Here is a 19,527-nt window from a genome sequence, read left to right as displayed (position 1 = left end):
ATATCAGTTAAAGCATCACATGTTGCTATATCATTTTCTTAGAAAGTTATACCAGGAAAGTTAAAACAAACAAACCTTTTCACACTTGGGGAATTGTATAAGGAAGCATGAGGAATATGTTTTCTAATACGAACTACTTTGTTCTGGGGATTCTTTAATTGCCTTTCCAATAATTTAATTCATCTGTGTATACCTACACTGAGGTAATATTTTGGGAGCAGACCTACATCAGCTATTCCTATTGCATTTATTTGTGATTAAATATAACAACCATGAGCACATTTATCAAATGATTAGAAAGAAAAGTCAAATTTTTAATCTGTCTTTTTAACATCTCTTTTAGCCTGCTCTTGAGGTTCACAGATGATACTTTTGATCCAGAACTTGCAGCAACAATAGGTAAGCCTGTGTTTAAAAATTCAATAGAATTGTCAAATATTATCTTGTCTTCAGGCTGTTTAGCTCCCCCTACCCTTCTTTCTCCATCCCATTACTTCTATGTCTGTCAAAATCTTATTTGTCTTATAGAGCTTAACTTTGATGTCATTAAATTTCTGAAGACTTTGTAGCTCTCACCAAGTAAAAATAACTTTCTAATCTATTGTCTCATGACACTGTGTTAACACTGTGTATTATGATTATCCGCAAACACAGTTATATTTCTGTACTGTAGATGGTCTTTAACTCAGCAATAGTCTATTATTAGATTATTTATTGTATGCCAGGCACTATCCTAAGAGATGGGGTTATAATGATGAATAATACAGATTTGGGTCTCTATCATCATAGACCTAACAGTGTCACCTTACAGTAGAATGGGTTAATTTGGTATTTTTAGCATTGCTACAGTATTTGGCATGAATTCTGAACTCAACATACTTATCAATATTAATTATTAAAGATTGTTAGGAGCAGTGATACTTGAGTGCCTTTTTAAAATTAAATTTTGATTGCCTGAGAGTGGTTTGTTGCATGAGCTTCTTAGAATATATGAAAAGATAGAGCTAAATGTTTTGGTATCATGTTTAGGGGTAGATGACAATATACTGATATCAAGAAATAGCTTGTCATAATTGAAAGAGCTGAGTCAGAGCAAGATAATAGTATGGGCTCTGACTTGAAATATCAATAGTTGTGATCTTGAGCAAGGCATTTAACTTTATTGCTTTCATCTGAAAATGGAGTTGTTTTGGTGAGAAAGAGAGTACATTTTTCTTCCAGCTCTAAAATTTTATGATCTAATGCACATGTGTCAAACACAAGGCCCGCGGGCCAAATCCGTCCCGCCAGGCCTTGCAATGTGGCCCGCACCGCGCTGTCATCACTGCACTCCGCTGCGTTTCCATCACAATGACAGTTTATGACTGTTCAGTAAACCATTCGGCCCGTGATTTAGGCTGGATTTTAGATTTTGGCCCCTTCTCTGATTGAGTTCGACACCCCTAAGTAAGGATGATTCTAGCATTGTTGTTAGGGAAAATGATTTCTCTGAACTGGCTTCATTTTTTTTTTTTTTTTTTTTTTTAACTTATTGTGTGTCTTTATATTTGTTTTTATTTATTATTTTTTAATCATGAGGATAGTTTTCCATTGATTTTTTTTTTTTTTTTTTTTTTTTTTAAGGGAGTGGAAGGAAGGGAAGAAGGGACAGGGGTGAGAGAGAGAGATCGATGTGAGAGAGACTCATTGATTGGTTGTCTCCCACACAAGTCCTGACCCACACCTACCCTGGATTGAGCCTGCAACCCAGGTACATGCCCTTGACCTGGACTTGAACCCAATACCTTTTGGTCTGCTGGCTGATGCTCTAACAACTGAGCCAAAAACAGTCAGGACTATGTTTATTTTTTAAAGAAAAGTTGTAAAAATGGTATAAAGAATTCCTGTATATCTTTCTCAAATTCTCCAAATGTTAATATTTATCACATTTGCTTTATCATTCTCTCTCTCTCCATACAGTGTTCTTGCCTTTTTCCAAATTATTTGTGAGTAAATTGCAGATCTTATGTCTTTAACCTCTAAAAACTTTGTGTATTTCCTAAATGAACATAGATACAATTCTGCTATATACAGACAAATTTCATCAATTATCCCATTAATGTTTTACATAGTAAAAGAATTGTTTCTGGTCCAGGATCACATATTGGATTTAGTTGTGATTTCTCTTTAATCTCTTTTAATCCAAACAATTCTTAAATCTTTATCTTTCATGGCTTTGACATTTTTTTTTGAAACAATGTTTATTTTTCAATTACAATTGATGTACAGTATTATATTAGTTTCAAGTGTACAACCCAGTGATTAGACATTTATATAACTTATGAAATGATCATCCTGCTAAATTTACCCATCTGACATCATACATAGTTATTATAATGCTAGAGCCCTGATGCATGAAATTCGTGCATGGGTAGGATCCCTAGCTAGGCCTTCTTTCCCGACTGCCAGCCTTCCTTCCCTGGCTACTGGCTGCTGGCCAGGGCCTTTTCGTTCTATGGCCCTCCCCACCCCTCCATGGTCAGTGCACGTCATAGAGAGTGATAGAACTTCCCATCTCCTGATTGAACTCAGAGGGAACACTTTGCATATTAGCCATATATATATAGAACAAGAAGAAGATTATTGCTATTATGTAACTGAGATAGCATCAGATCTCACAGATAAAGGGTTCAGCCCTATGGGACTGCTCACTTCCCCTGTACCCACTTAATATGCCCACTCCCTCCTCCCCACTACTTCAGATGCCAGTGGAAATCCCAGGTTGTCACCTGTGCTTCTGAGTGATTGGTTTAAATGGGGTGTTCCTACAACCCCCTCCTTAGTCTTAAGATGTCAGTCACAAGTTCAAGTTGTCACCTGTACTTAAGACTGATAAATCAGAGTTTCCCTGGAGTCCCTCCTCAGGTTCAATTAATTTGCTAGAGCAGCTCAGAGAAACGTTTTACTTATTAGATCACTGGTTTATTATAAAAGGAACAGGCATATGGAAGAGATGCATAAGGAATGATGTATGGGAAGGGGTTATAGAGCTTCCATTCACCACTCTTCCCGAATCTATGTGTTCACCAACCTGGAAGATCTTGGACTTCCCTCCTTTTGGGTTTTTATGGAGGTTTTATTACATAGGTAAGATTGGTTAAGTCATTGACCATTAGTGAGTGATTTAACCTCCAGCCCTTCTCCCTTCCCCAGAGGTCAGGGCTGGGTCTGAATGTCCCAATGTTCTAATCACAAGGTTGGGACCCCTGGAATCCAGCCCCCACCCTCAGATAGGGTCTAAAAGCCAATTCATAAACATTTCTGCAAAGAAGCTTTTAGAATTTTTTTTTTTTTTTAAATATTTATTTAGAGAGAGAGGAAAGGAGAGGGAGAGAGAGAAACATCGATCACTGCCTCCCACATTTACCCCAATTGGGGATAAAGTCTGCAACCTGGGCATGTGCCCAGACTGGGAATCAAACCAGTGTCCTTTTGATGTACAGGGTGATGCCCCACCAGCTGAGCCACACTGGCCAGCGCACAGCTTTGGGAATTTTTATAGAGATTGTAGTGAATCTGTAAATTGCTTTGGGTAGTGTGTCATCTTAACAATGTTAAGTCTTTCATTCATGAACACAACATGTCTTTTCACTTTTTTATATCTTATGTCTTCTTTCATTTTTTTCAGCACTGTTTGTAGGTGTACGTGTGCAATTTAACCTCTTCAGTTAAATTTATTCCTAAATATTTTATTCTCTTTTACGTTATTGTGAATGGAATTTTTAAAAAGATATTCTTTTTGGATTGCTCATTGCTAGTCTATGGAAATGCAGCTGATTTTTGTGTGTTGATTTTGTATTCTACAACTTTGCTGTATTCACTTATTCTTGTATACATGTGGAATAGAATCATTAGAATTTTCTACATGTTAAGAATATGTTGTCTGTGAAAAAGATAATTTTATTTTTTTCTTTCCAATTTGGATGCTTTTTATTTCTTTTTTCTTTTCTAATTGCCTAATTGTCTGGCTAGAACTTCCAGTACTCAGTAGAAGTGGTGAGCTGACAGGGCAAGCTTCCTTGTTAGTGAACATTTGGAGGTGCTGGGAGGATGGTGAGCTTGGAGGAGGGCATGGCATGGAAGCCCTTTGCCCCTTCCCACTATACATTTCCCTATGAATCTCTTCCGTTTTGCTGTTCCTGATTTGTATCCTTTTATAATAAAACTAGTGATCCAGTGCACAGATTTATGCACATTGAAAGGAAATAACAAAAAGGTGGCTGGCGGGGTAGGACTGGGTGAGATGGGCTGGACACGTCTTGGAGCCAACCTCCCATGGTACCTCCCTGGGATCTCTGGAGTGAGCGGGGTCTCTCTGGCAGGTGAGAGTCCCTTAGCCTGGCCTGCAGGGATCGGGTTGAAACTGGCTCTCCGACATCCCCTGAGGGGTCCCGGAGTACGAGAGGGCACTTCAAAGTTGCTGTCATACAACAGAGTCTGGAACACAAATGCAAGTGTGCAAAACACCAGATTTGGGGCCAACAGTGCCCCAGCAGCATTACCCATGGCCGAAGGTGGAATCTCACAGTCTGTGAGGAATCAGGCTTCCTCTTCTCTGGTTTTGGGGTGGGTCACCGGGAACTGCTGCTGCCAACTCACTGCAGCTCCTGTGTTGAGCATCTGCCCCCTGGTGGTCACTGCGTGTCATAGCGACTGGTTGGACAGTCAGACACTTAGCATATTAGCTTATATAGATGATAATCTAGTAAGTAAACTGTTTTCCTGAGTTCTATCACAAATTAATCGAATCAAGGAGGGGGATCATGGGACCTTGTGATTTATTGCCAGTTGGTCAGAAGCACAAATAACAGATTTGTGATTGGCATCTGAAATGATGAGTGTAGCAGTCTTGTGGAACTGAGCCTTTGCTTTGTAGGATCTGACTCTAACTCCAGTTAGGTACTATCAGAGCTGGATTGATTTGCAGGACACTCAGCTGGTGTCCCTGGAGAGTTTGAGAATTGCTTTTTACAGAGCACATATCTGTAAATCATTATTGTACTAGAGGAGAAACACGGGAGGTTTTATTTCCTAGAAATTCTGCTTCTATTATGAGCTCCTTGTTATCCACCTGAAGAGGTTGGGAAGACAGTTTAATCAAATCTAGTTAGAAGTTGGCAAAATCAAATTTATCAAAAAGATTTTCACTGCTGCCACCAATGAAAACAAACTAACAGCTACTTGGAAACAGAAGAACCAGCCTTGAAGAAGAAACAATTTGAGCATGTGAGAGCTAAAGAGCTCTGTGTCAGCGCATGATAATCACCAGAGGAGACAAGGGAAGATGGATGATGAATGGGGGACTTGAGGGGTCTGAATCCAGATGAGGTGCTCTGTCAGGCTAACAGTGTCTGTTGACTTTGATGGTAGGATTTAAGTGACAGTTTCCTGAAGTGTGTTCTCTGTAACTTTCAGATCTAATATGTTAGAAGAATAACTTGGAGACAATCATCGATATGCAAATTACACATTACAGAGAAAGGAATTAGGCTTTCCACAAACATGCAAAAACAGGAAATTATAAAAGAGGAAGGAGATTGAGGAGGAGGAAAACAAACATTCTGGGAATAGTGAGTTTCTGTTAACCAGTAGTTAGCAGAAAGGCCAGCATTCCTCTGATGGTTCTGTCTGTGATTATTAAGGGGGAAAACAAAAGTTCTTCACTCTGAAAAACCTTGAGAATTTAACTGCAGAGTATGTGTGACAGGCTGTCTCTCCGTAGTGTCTCCCAGTGACCTTCATTTAGTACCTGCCCCAAGTCAGAACCCTTTCTTGTCATATGGATTTTCTAGGTTTTGTTTTATTTTTTAAAGCAATATGAATAAAATTTAAGTCATTCCATATTTTTTATGTAATTAGTGTGGCGTAATTTCTTTCTTTTTTTTAAAAAAAATCTAGAACCTGGTACACACCAGATTATTTAACATGGGTTTTTGTTTTTTGTTGTTGTTTTTGACTGCAAAGAAACTAAGGTTTTCCTTGTATTACGTAATTGGCACTATCCTTTAACTAATGGTTGCACATCTTTCTAGCCATGTCTTTATCAACTCCTTTATCACTCTAGCCCAAAACACCAAACTTTTTTTCCTTAATCTTCGGCACACAGAAAAACCTGGCATAAAACACATTTTGAAATGCATTTTTAGTGCCTTATTTGTATATGTAGTGAATTACCAGAAATCATCCAATAATTACTAATATTTTTTATTGGTGACAGGTGTTCTATTAAGCATATGATAGTGCTGTTCATCTTAGCTGTGGCTTTCTGAATTAATTGTGACAAGCAAATAAAAGTTTTTTGAAAGTTTTTGAAAGTTTTTTCCCAAGCCTCTTGAACTAATGTTTTTCCTCTGGCCAGTTGGGTAGACAGCGTATTATTTTTGATCCTCTTTAAAGGTATGTGGATAGTTACTGTTCATTTAAACCAGATGGCATGTGACATTCCTTTTCCTGAAAAGGAAGAAGTTTTTTTTGGGTTGCTGTAGTAAAATCTCATGTGACTTCTTATGAAGCTCTTCTCATTACATAAATTCAAATATATTTTTACAGAATTTTAAGCATCCCTCTTGCATGTATAAAGATTATTTTTTAATCTTTTTCTTTATGGATTAAGATAGTACATATGTGTCCTTATCACTCCATTGCCTCCCCCGCTGGTGTCTGTGTCCATTGTTTAGGCTTATATGCATGCACATAAGTCCTTTGGTTGATCTCTCCCTCTTACCCTCACCCTCCCCTATCTTCCCTCTGAGGTTTGATGGTCTGATAGATGCCTCTCTGTCTCTGCATCTGTTTTTGTTCATCAGTTTATGTTATTCATTATATTCTATAAATGAGAGAGATCATGTGATATTTATCTTTCTCTGACTGGCTTATTTCGCTTAGCAGAATGCATTCCAGTTCTATCCATGCTGTTGCAAATGGTAAAAATTCCTTTTTTTTTTTTTTTTTAACCACAGTGTAGTAGATGTACATTGAGTAGATGTACTACAGTTTTTTAATCCACTCATCTGCTGATGGGCACTTAGGCTGTTTCTAAATCTTAGCTATGGGAAATTGTGGCGCTATGAATATATGGGTGCATTTATCCTTTCTGATTGTTGTTTCTAGTTTCTTGGGTATATTATTAGAAGTGGGATCACTAGGTCAAATGGTATTTCCATTTTTAGTTTTTTGAGGAGACTCCATACTGTTCTCCACAGTGGCTGCACCAGTCTGCATTCCCACCAGCAGAGCAGGAGGGTTCCTTTTTCTCTGCATCCTTGCCAGCACTTGTCATTTATTGATTTGTTGATGATAGCCATTCTGACAGGTGTGAGGTGGTACCGCATTGTTTTGATTTGCATCTCTTGGATGATTAGTGACTTTGAGCATGTTTTCATATATCTCTTAGCCTTCCTTATGTCTTCTTTCGAAAAGTATTTATTTAGGTCCATTGCCCATTTTTTTATTGAATCGTGTATCTTCCTTTTGTTAAGTTATATGAGTTCCCTGTAAATGTTGGAGATTAAAAACCCTTATAGATAATAACATTGGGAAATATGTTCTCTTATGCATTGGGCTTTCTTGTTGTTTTGTTGATGGTTTCTTTTGCTGTGCAAAAGCTTTTTATTTTGATATAGTCCCATTTGTTTATTTTCTCCTTCATTTCCATTGCCCTAGGTGCTTTATCGCTGAAGAAATTGCTTTGGCATATGTCTGAGATTTTGCTGCCTGTGGATTCCTCTAATATTTTTATGGTTTCCTGTCTTATGTTTTAGTTCTTTATCCATTTTGAGTTTATTTTTGTGTATGGTGTAAGTTAGTGGTCTAGGTTCATTTTTTTGCATGTATCTGTCCAGTTTTCCCAAAACCATTTATTGAAGAGACTGTCTTGACTCCATTGTATTTCTTGCCTCCTTTTGTCAAGTATTAATTGAGCATAGTGGTTTGGGCTGATATCTGGGTTCTCTATTCTATTCCATTGATCTATATGTCTGTTATTGTGCCAGTACCAGGCAGTTTTCAAAACAGTGGCTTTGTAATATAATTTGATATCTGGTACTGAGATCCCTCCTACTTTGTTCTTCTTACTTGGGATTGCTGCAGCTATTCAGGGTCTTTTTTTATTCCAGATAAATTTTGTATATGAAGATTCTTAATGGGTTGGGCACAAATGTTTTAGTGTGTAAATTGTCTTTTGGAAATTGTGCAGTAGCAAGTAATCATTGATAAGGTTATATAAAACTAATACTGTTTCATAGGATAAAAACAAAGAAAGAATTTACAAGACAAGGAGTGAATGGCTTTTTTATATTTTTACCAGTCCTCCCAAGTTGCCTACAGAATCCGAGTTACGGGGTTCGTCAGCTATGAACAGTGCTCTTAATAAGTATGTAGGTTCTATGGGAGCTTCTGAAAATTGCCTGGCTCCACAGTCAGCCATAGATAGTCTTTTCTCCATTAGCACCATGAATATTCTAACTGTTGGCTATTAATGTGCATATTTAATGCCCACCTTACACTGAATTTTATTTTTTCAATAACATTTTTATTTTTTCAAAAAGTAAAGGTAGGTCAGTGTTTGAATTCTTCAAGCATCTGGTTTTCGTTTATCCTAAGGTACTGAAATTTACTGATACTTTTATCTTTACATCCATAACTCTAAGGACTTGGGGTGTAAATTAGGGCATTTGATAAAGTGACTTTTTATAGGTAATTATTTTAAAAATATATTTTACTGGGATTCTTACCAAAATTTTTATTTTTTTTCAAGGTGTTGACTTTAAGGTGAAAACAATTTCAGTGGATGGAAATAAGGCTAAACTTGCAATATGGGTAAGAGTTAAACTGTATTTCTATGAATATTAAACTGTACTTTTTAAAGAAGCAGATATTGATATGTGTAGTGTTATTGAGGTCTTGTATTATATAACTTTTGGGAAATATGTTGATTAAAGATAAACAATAAATAGTTATCATTGGGTAACTAGGTAGAGACTTATTTTACTTAAAAATTTAAAATATATAGTCCCTTCTGAATACCAAAAAATAGAACAAAATATTAAAAAACCATCTTGCCTGTCAGAATCATTGTTATTGAATGTATTTTTTTTAAGTTCTAAAAAGGCAGCTTAGACTGAGCTAACATAACATTAAAGAGAGTTACAGGGGTGAAGGGGAATGCCGTCATACTTAGAAAAAATAATTTTTCATGTTTATTAGTATAAATATTTATAAAATTAGAATTTACCAACTTTGGGTTTGTTTATGTCTCTCCATCTTTCTTTCTCTTTTTACCTAAAGACATGTTTTGTTGATCTAGACATACAAAAGGGTGGGGGGGAGGAGAGTACATTGATGCATTGATGTATGAGAGAAATATTGATAAGTTGCCACCCATAGTGGCCCCTACCGGGGACCGAACCTGCCACCTAGGTATGTGTCCTGACCAGGAGTCAAAATGGCAAGCTTTCAGTGAACAGGATGATGTCCAACCATCTGAGCCACACTGGCCAGGGCTGCCTCCTGCATGCCCTCTACCCAACCCAGGCATGTACTCTTGATCCAATTTGAGCCTGGGACCCTTCAGTTCACATGCAGGTTGACGCTCTATCTCACTGAGCCAAACTAGCTAGGGCTATGTAAATATTTTTATGGTGAATAACAAATGTCAAGACTCAAACATCTGATCTAATTAAATGTTTACATTTAAAGTGTCAAAATCGTGTAATATTTTAACAATTATTTTTTGCTACAGTCTTTATTTTTAAAACATTGGACTTGATGCAGAATTTACTGGAATTGCAGTTCTGATTTTTATATTGTGTTTTATTAAGGCAGTTACTGAAGTTGATCTCAGTGAAGACCAAAGGGAACAAAATTAATATTCAAATGGTTTTCTGCTAGTTCTAGAAATTAATTATTAAATTGTGGGTATTTTCATTATGCAAATTGACATTTTCCTGTAATAACAAAAAGTCTTTGGATAAAAACATTTCATGCTTGGTTCTTGTCCTGATCTATATCACATTGTCAGTATTATAAACTGTATTAGGTAGTAAATACACTTCACTTAATGTTGCTTTTAATTAAATATTGTTTTGAGAGTAAACATGAAAATTGAATGATTTTAAATATTAGAGGCAGGTTTTATAAGAAATTTTGAAGCAAGGAGAACTTCTGTAAAGAGAAATTAGTTTTTCATCATAAATTTATTTCTTTAGGAAGTTTAATTTTTTTTAAAAATCCTCAACCGAGGACACATTTTTTTTTTTTTAATTGATTTTAGAAAGAGAGAAAGGGAGAGGGAGAAACAGAAACATCAATGTGAGAAACATTGGTTGTCTCCTGTATTGACCCACAACCTAGGTGTGTGCCCTAACTGGGAATCAAACCTTTGACCTTTTGGTATATGGGATAATGCTCCAACCAACTGAGCCACAATGGTCAGAGCTAGAAAGTTTAATTTTAACTTTGTTACTTTTTTACTTTAACACGCAGGGGTAAGGGAGGGCCAGTTTCTATAGTGGTGAGAATCTGGAAGCCAAGGACATTCTACATTTATTTAAGTTAATCTGTGGCAGAGCAATGAATGTGCAGAGTGGTTTACATCAAAGTTATTTTCCTGTTTCTCTTCTGGGCTATAAATTACCACAAACCACGCTTTACCTTATTTTATTTTCTTAAAGCATTGTCTGCTGTGGCCAGGGAAAGAAACTAGTTATTGCCAGAGCCTGTCACTGCTGGTTTAAAATTTTTCTCGACCTTCTAAACCTCTTAGAGGTTGTTAGCACTGTTTATATGTAAAGGAGCTAGTTTCTGTTTGCTCCATAGCTAAATTTGAGTTTACAACCATGGGGCTGGTAGCTAAGTTGACATTTAATATATAGCTTTTCCTTTTTTCAGGATACTTTACATTATCAGACTATAAACCTTTTAAATTATATTTTCTAATTAGTTTACATTAATTATCCTATATAATAAAAGCCTAATATTCCAAGTGTCCAGTCATCTGATCTTCCATTCAATCTATCAAAGCATAATATGCTAATGATATGCTAAGGCTGCTCAACTGCTTGCTGTGACGTGCACTGACCACCAGGGGGCAGTTGACCAGTCAACTAGTCACTATGACATGCACTGACCACCAGGGGACTGACAGTTGACTGGTTGACCAGTCACTATGGCGTGCATTGACCACCAGGGGGTAGACACACCAACTGGTAGGTTAGCTTGCTCTAGGGTCCATTCAAACGGGACTGAGTGAGATGGTCAAGACAAACCCTGGAGCCTTCCTGCAGGCCCTCCCTAGCTGGCCAACCTCCTGCATCCCTCCCTGGCCCTGATCATGCACAGGTTGGGCCTGGCCTGCACCCTTTTGCAATCTGGGACTTCTTGGGGCATGTCAGAGAGCCGGTTTTGGCCCAATCCCACAAGCCAGACCAAGAGACCCCACTGGTGCATGAATTCGTGCACCGAGCCTCTAGTCTGTATGTATATGTAGGGGTGTGTGTATATGTGTGAATAGTCGTTAGACAATATGTATACACACACACACACACACACACACACACACACACACATATGTAAAAGCCTAAGCAACCGAACAACTGGTCAACCATTCGCTATAACACACACTGACCACCAGGGGCAGACGCTCAACTTAAGAGTGTAAGTGCTGCTCAGCTGACTGATGGGCATTAGACATAGGGCTCATGGCTGGCCGCTGCAGCCTGAAGACTGCAGAGGAGTGGCAGTGAGCCTACTGAGCAGCGGCTGCAGCAGGCATAGTGGGGCCGGGATGAGCAGCAGTGGCAGGCAGCGTTGGACTGGTGGTTTCAGCCCAATCCCCATAGGCTTTGCCGAGGGACCCCAGTGGTGCATGAATCTGTGCACCAGGCCTCTAGTTATTTTATATTAGTTTCAGTCATACTAGTTTCATTATAGTCATTAGACAATCATAAACTTTATAGTGTTCCACACTTTTTTCTAATACCCACCTGGCACCATACATAGTTATTAAATATTATTGATTATATTTCCAATGCTGTATTTTACATCCCTGAGACAGTTTTGTGACTACCAATTTGTACTTCTTGATCCTTTAACCCTATCACACAGTCCCCCAACCCCTGTTTTCTCTGGTGCAAAGTTTCCCATAAAAGTGGACCATATGGAAGTACATGAGTAAAATGGGACTGGCTGTGTTCAGGTTTTATAAAACCTTATATAATAAAACACATGGTGAGCTGAGGCAGAGATTACCAACTCCTACTTTGCATAATCTTAGTTAACTTGAAGCCACAGCCCAAGGATAGTAGGAAAGAAGGCAGAAGGAACCATCCTGGAAGTAGAGACTTGTTAATTAGTTTTTTCATTTTGTTTTCCCCCAACAGAAGTTGAGCAGCTATCCAGTAGCAGGACTTTCTCTAGGCACTGGGGTCAAACTGGTGTTTAAGCAGATGAGGTTCCTTCCTCATGAAATCTTAACTTCCTATTAGTGTACAGTGTACTCATTCCTAGCATGAGTCAGAAATGAGTGGTTTGGTTTTATGCATTTTCCTAAAAGAAAATATATAGAAGACACTTTTAAAAGTCAAACTTAAAAGTTCTTACCTAAAATAAGACACTACTGTAATTTTCTTTAAATCAGTGTTTCTCAACCTTGATTTTATATTAGAATCACTTGGTAAGGTCTTAAAAACTTCCTTCAGTCCCTAGACTAGACCAATCAAATTAGAATATTTGTAGGTTGGAACCTGTTATCCAGGAAATTTCATTTCACAGCCAAAGTTGAGAACCATAGCTTTCAATGAAATAGGTTTTGTGACTGATAAAAATCTTAAATCTGAAGTGGTAGAACACCTTTACTTAGGTGCATTTTTGAGATGAGTCAGCAATTTTATTTAATACTAGAGCCTGGTGCACTAATTTGTGCATAGGTGGGGTCCCTCAGCCTGGCTGGTGATTGGGCTGGTTGGGACCAGCCGGCTGGCCAGGAGGAGGGACCATGGGAGATTGACCAGCCTCAGGAGTTGGTTGTGGGAGCACACTGACCACAAGGGGGCAGCTCCTGCATTGAGCATCTGCCCCCTGGTGGTCAGTGCACATCATAGCTATGGCCGGTCTTCTGGTAATCTGGCTATAATGGTCGCTTAGGCTTTTATATATAGAAACTAGTGGCCCGGTGCATGGAATTTGTGCACAGGAGGAGGGGAGGGGTTTCCTCAGCCCAGCCTGCACCCTCTCCAATTAGTGACTCCTTGGAGGATGTATGAACTTCGGTTTAGGCTTGATCCCTGTGGGACATCTGTCTTGCAATCTGGGACTGTTGACTCCTAATTGTTCACCTGCCTGCCTGCCTGATCACCCCTAACTACCTCTGCCTGCCTGCCTGATTACCCCTAACCCCTCTGCCTGCCTGTCTGATCGCCCCCAACTGCTCTCCCCTGCCAGCCTGATCTCGCCCCCAACTGCCTCTGTCTGCCCGATCACTCCTAACTGCTCTCCCCTGCTGTCCTGATCTTGCCCCCCAACTGCCCTCCCCTGCTGGCCTGTTCTCACCCCTAACAGTCCTCCTCCGCCTGCCTGATTGCCCTTAATGACCTCTGCTTTGGCCCCCACCACCATGGCTTTGTCTGGAAGGAAATTGGATGTCCAGAAAATGGCTGGTCGACCTGGTCTAATTAACATATTACCCTTTTATTAGTATATATTATTAGTACAGATAGATTATATAGGATAGGATTGCTTAAATGGGGGGATAAGCCTTTTCAGCAGGAGGAGATGCTCTTGGCAGGCAAAAATACATAATATATATATATCTGGACTGATACCTAGCCATATGCATTATACTGCCAAACTGCTCATTAAAAAATTGAACCACTTTCTTACACCTTACACCAAACAGCTATTGCCCTTAAAACCCCTCCTCAGCCCCCACCTTAGGTTCTGCCTTCACAGTTCACCCAGATTAGGTTCTGATTGGTCGGTTTCTATGCCAGTCAGCTTCAAAAGCTCCGCCTCCTAGGCAGCCATTGGCTCCTCACACTTTACCCAGATTTGGTTCTGATTGGTCAGTTTCTATGCCAGTCAACATCAAAAGGTCCACCTCCTAGGCAGCCATTTGCTCCTCATGCTTCAGCCAGATTTGGTTCTGATTGGTCAGTTTCTATTCCAGTCAGCATCAAAAGCTCTGCCTCCTAGGTAGCCATTGGCTCCTCGCACTTTACCTAGATTTGATTCTGATTTGTCGGTTGCTATGCCAGTCAACATCAAAAGCTCCGGCTCCTAGGCAGCCATTCGCTCCTTGCACTTCACCTTGATTTGGTTCTGATTGGTCACTTTCAATGCCATCAGCGTCTCTGGGCCTATCAGTAGGCCTAATTAGGTAGGCAGGGCTGATCAGCAGCCCTAGCGGAGGCCCAAGAGAAAGAGAGGCATGGCTGCTGGTCTGACCCCACGAGAATGAGAGAGGCAAAGGCTGATCAACAACTGCACGGAGGCTATGGGTCAGACCTTGCTTCTCTTTCCAGTCCTATCTTCAGGCCTGATCTGTAGTCAGTACTGGGTAAGAGCACCAGCAGTGGTGGGCAGTCAATGCTGGGTCATCACAGCAACCCAGCACTGAAATCTGGTCGGTAGAGCTTTTGGTTGTTTTGGATGTTATGAACCCAGAGTTTTTATATATTAGGGTAACATTTGTCATTAAGAGAACACATTTAAATTTCAAATTTTAAATCTGTGCATTAATATTTTTAATAATGCTGTTTACTTTTTACTCTTAACTTAGTGTTTTGGATGTCTCTAATTTATACTTTTTTTATTTAATAGTAATTGATTGTCACTTTTAGGATACTGCTGGTCAAGAGAGGTTCAGAACATTAACTCCCAGCTATTATAGAGGTGCACAGGGTGTTATATTAGGTAAGTTTTTACTTTAATATACTATTTTTAAAATGTTGTTTATTATACATATCTGTGAAGATGAATACGTTTTTATTTTTCTCTAGGGCTACTTTTGTATAACCTGATCTTGTGCTAACTTTATTTAATATTAATGAATATTGAGATGGTTATTGGTGAGGTGCTCCCTGTGTCCCCACCTGTTGCCCATTGAAGTGGGCTTCTTGGGGTGCTTTTCTAAAAATATATTTTTATTGATTTCAGAGAAGAAGGGAGAGAGAGAGGGAGACAGAAACATCAGTGAAGAGAGAGAATCATGCTCCCTATTGGGGATCGAGCCTGCAACCTGGGCATGTGTCCTTGCCTGGAATCTAACCTGTGACCCTTCAAACCACAGGCCATTATCCACTGAGCCAAACTGGCTAGGATGGGGGTGCTTCTGGGATAAGAATTTCCTGAGCTCCCCATAGGAGGATGAATTTTTGTGGAAAGTTTTATTTCTGTGGAATTAAATCCTGTGTTTCCAAGGTCTCATCTCCATCTATCTTGCCATGGTAAAGTCCAATCTTATCTTCAGCAATGCTAGGATTAAAGCCAATACTCAGAATCTCCATTCTATATTTGCAAGTTCACTCCAGCATCTGGCTAGTTTAGCTTGTGTTCCCAGCTGCAGTCCATTGGATGTGGGGTTCACATGGCTTCTAGGGCCACATGACTAGAGAGATTACATGGTGAATGCAAGGAAGCAGGAGCAAAGCCAGAAGCATAAGAAAGAGATAATTATTTGTCTTTGGATTATGTATTCTCAAATTTTTGTGGGCTTGCATTGCCTCCTCTCCCCTGGCCAATTATTTTTGTTCCCAGGTTAGGCTGACAGACAAGCATCTTCCCTACACCCTGACGAGGGAGGGTACTTGCCTGCATCTTCCCCTTTTTGTACCCTTCCCTTGGCGATCTGTGTGGAATGGTGGTTCCCTGGGATGTGTAAAGTTGCAGCCTTCTGGTGAAGCTGCCCAGATGACCATGCTCATAATGTCTGGCCTTCCCTTTGCCTCTTTCCTATTATTAATATTAGCTAATTGCAATGGGAACAGAACTTTCAAAACTTGTTTTTAACCCTTTGTCAAGCAATTGAAAAATAAAGATCAGACTAATTTATTAGACTTAAAAATACATGTTAATAAGGAAATAATTGAAGATTGATCCACATATAGTTGGTTTCAGAGTAGTACCAGTAACTGATCTTCAATTAGTGGCATTTTATTAGTTGTAAAAAAATAGCCCAAAGCCCTTAACACTATTGATTTATAATCACACAAAATTTAAAAACCAAATGTGGATTCTTGTAACTTATTGAAAAGTGCTTGTCTTTTATTTTTTGTGCTTACATTCTTTTATTTATTATATTAGAGGTTCAGGGCATGAAGTTCGTGCAGGGGTTGGGGATGGTCCCTCAACCCAACCTGCTCTATCTCCAATCCGGGACCACTGGTTCCTAACTGGTCACCTGCCTGCCTGATCACCCCTAACTGTCTCTTCCTACCGGACTGATCACCCCCTAATTGCTCATATGCCAGCCTGATCGCCCCTAACTGCCTCTGCCTCAGCCCCTGCCACTGTGGCTTTATCTGGAAAGAAGTTGGACATCCGGAAGATGTCTGGTCGACTCGGCTTAATTAGCATATTAATTTTTTTATTAGTGTATATATCAATATATATGCAGATCTGTTTCATGTATAATACTTAGTTCTATCAAATAACCATACTAAGGAGTTCTAATGGAAATGTTCCCCAAAGTAGATTCAGGTAAAATAAATTTTTGTGCATTTCATGTACTATCAAAACTTGAGACTTACTGATTTCAGTTTTAAGGTCATACAAACAATACAAAACATACACAAATTGGGTTAAAATGATAAAAGTGGGCTGAAAGAAACCACAGGATTCAGAACAATTAAACTGTATTTTGCTTGCAGTAGAGCCACAAATGTGGGTATTATGGTAATCACACAGCTCTTTTATTGTAGTGTGTGAGGGCTTTTGAAATCTATGTTTACTGCATGACTGGTGGGCTAGCAGCTGATATGTCCTGCTGGAAGCTTTGCCAAGGACTCTTACTTCTTCACCTTGCCTTTCTTGGATTCTTATTTCAGTTTGTAATTAGCCAGGGTGGCCTTGATTGTATCTTCAGCCAGTGTGATACAGTGCAGTTCCATAGGGAGAAAGCAGAGTTTCTTGATGATATTTGAGTTTTTGATAGTTAAGGCTTCCTTCACTGTCTTCCTTGTCAGCTGTTCAGTGGCCAATGAGCTGGAGGCAGTTGCAGAACCATAGCCAAATGTTTTATATTGGCATCCACTATCTTCCCCTTTTTATCCACTTGAATCTGTAATTTCATTATATCACCATATGCTGGAGCCCCACAGGTCCTCCAACATTTTTAGATGTCTTGTCAAAAGATTCCACATTTCTGAGATTTTCATAATGATCAACGACATTCCTGTGATAGAGCCAGGCCAGAGCTGACAGATGCTATCCTGCGCTGGGAGGTTTGGAGGCCAGGCTCTGGAGCAGCAGAACTTACACCTACACCTCAGATGCTGCTCTATCATGCAGGCTTTCATTAAAAGTGTTTTTAATGCTCCTGGGAAATGGTTTGAAATGAATATTGAACAGTTGTAGGGAGAATTCTTTCATATTGTGACTTTTTTTTAATTTTTTTTTTTTAATTAGAGGAAATATTTTATTTTTTTATTTTTTTATAAGTTTTTATTGTTCATATTATTACAAATGTTCCTTTTTTCCCCCCCCACCATTGCTCTCCTCCACCAGGTTCCCACCCCACCCTCTGCCCTTTCCCCTCTCCCCATTGTCCTCATCCATAGGTGCACAGTTTATGTTCAGTCTCTTCCCACGCCCTCCTCCCCTTTTCCCCAAGAATCGTCAGTTCACTTCCCTTCCATATCTCTGATTCTATTATATTCAATAGTTAATATTGTTCATCAGATTTTTTTAATTTCCTTGGTTTTTAGATTCACTTGTTGATAGTTACGTATTTGTTGTTCATAATTTTTATCTTTGTTTACTTTCTCTTCTGAAAGAACCCCCTTCAGCAATTCATATAATTCTGGTTTGGCGGTGATGAACTCCTTTAGCTTTTTTTTATTAGTGAAGCTCTTTATCTGGCCTTCGATTCTGAGTGATAGCTTTGCTGGGTAGATTATTTTTGGCTGTAGGTTCTTGCTATTCATCACCTTGAATATTTCTTGCCATTCCCTTCTGGCCTGCATGGTTTCTGTCGAGAAGTCAGCTGACAATCGTATAGGTGCTCCTTTATAGATTACTACCTTCTTTGCTCTTGCTTCTTTTAATATTCTCTCTTTGTCTTTTGCTCTTGGAATTTTAATTATGATGTGTCTCGGTGTGGTCCTCTTTGGTTTCCTTTTGTTTGGGGTTCTGTGTGCTTCCTGGACTTGTAAGTCTAATTCTTTCACCAGGTGGGGGAAGTTTTCTGTCACTATTTCTTTCAGTATGTTTTCGATATCTTGCTCTCTCTCATCTTCTGGGACCCCCATAATTCTGATGTTGGTTCGCTTGAAGTTGTCCCAGAGGTTTCTTACATTATCTTCAATTTTCTGGATTCTCTTGCCTTCTAGCTTCTGTGGAGGAGTGTCTTCTGGCTCTTTATGTTCCAAATCTTTGACTTGATTCTTGTGATCTTCCCTTTTGTTTTTAGGACTCTGTAAAATATTTTTTATTTCAGACAATGTATTCTTTATTTCTTGTTGATTCCTTATCATTTCTCGATGACTCCTTATTAATTCTAGTTGATCTCTTTTCATATCCTCATAGGCCTTATCCATCTTTTCTAGGAAATTCTTGAAAAACCTTATAAGCGTAGATTTGAACTCTGTATCCAGACGCTTTTTGTCCTCCATTTCTTTCGTTTGTGATCTATTTTGTTGTCGCATTTCACAGTTACAGATGGGACGGAGTTTCAGGGTGGAGCCTGCAGCTTTGGCTTCCGTCAGGCCCGCCCTATGCGGGTCCTTCAGTGCTCGCTGCCGGCGCCTCTGAGAGAAAGGTGCCCTCGATTTTCGCCTGCTGCCAAACAGTCTATGCTCTCCCACAATGAGCCCGGTATTGGGGTTCAGTTCAGTTGGAAGTGGAGTTGGAGGTGGCTTCCAGAGCAGTCTGGAGCCCCAGTCTCCTTCCCGTCAGGGCACTCCCTCGGCACAGCCGTCGGTCCCTTCTCTTTACGCAGTGTGTGCGCGTCGCCGGGACCTCCTTTCGCCACTTCCCCGGGGTTCCGCCTTACAACCTGGCTCCCTATGGCTGAGCCTGAGTCCCCGGGGTCAGGCTTAAAACTGGGGATCAGAGCAGTCGGGGGCCCAGCACAGTCGGAGTTTTATCTCCTTTCCGCTAGGGAACGCCCGCCAGGCACTCGGCCTCCCTCCTCTCCGACTCCGTCCTCTCCGCGCTCCGCGTCTCCGTACCTTGGCTTTTCCAGCTCCTCCGCACTTCCTTCTGGTTTTCTCCTTGCTTCTCACTGTAGAATTTCCAGTCAGTCAACCTTCCTGTAGTTCTGGGCAATGTCCGTTT

The 19,527-nt window shown here is 39.7% G+C and overlaps 1 protein-coding gene across 2 annotated transcripts in view; it reads left to right on the top strand.

Moving 5' to 3' along the window:
• Positions 1-19,527, top strand: part of RAB18 (RAB18, member RAS oncogene family) — a 29,594-nt gene that overhangs the window by 4,776 nt on the left and 5,291 nt on the right. For both annotated transcript variants that reach the window (XM_036453301.2, XM_036453293.2), the window contains exons 2-4: positions 344-399; positions 8,795-8,856; positions 14,874-14,946. In XM_036453301.2, coding sequence (XP_036309194.1) covers positions 344-399; positions 8,795-8,856; positions 14,874-14,946 — 191 coding nt within the window. The remainder of the gene's footprint in view (positions 1-343; positions 400-8,794; positions 8,857-14,873; positions 14,947-19,527) is intronic.

The sequence above is a fragment of the Pipistrellus kuhlii genome, unplaced genomic scaffold (genome assembly GCF_014108245.1).
Source record: "Pipistrellus kuhlii isolate mPipKuh1 unplaced genomic scaffold, mPipKuh1.p scaffold_m20_p_1, whole genome shotgun sequence".
NCBI lineage: Eukaryota > Metazoa > Chordata > Mammalia > Chiroptera > Vespertilionidae > Pipistrellus > Pipistrellus kuhlii.
Note: the sequence above shows the minus strand (reverse complement) of the source record. Positions and strands in the feature narration are given on the sequence as shown.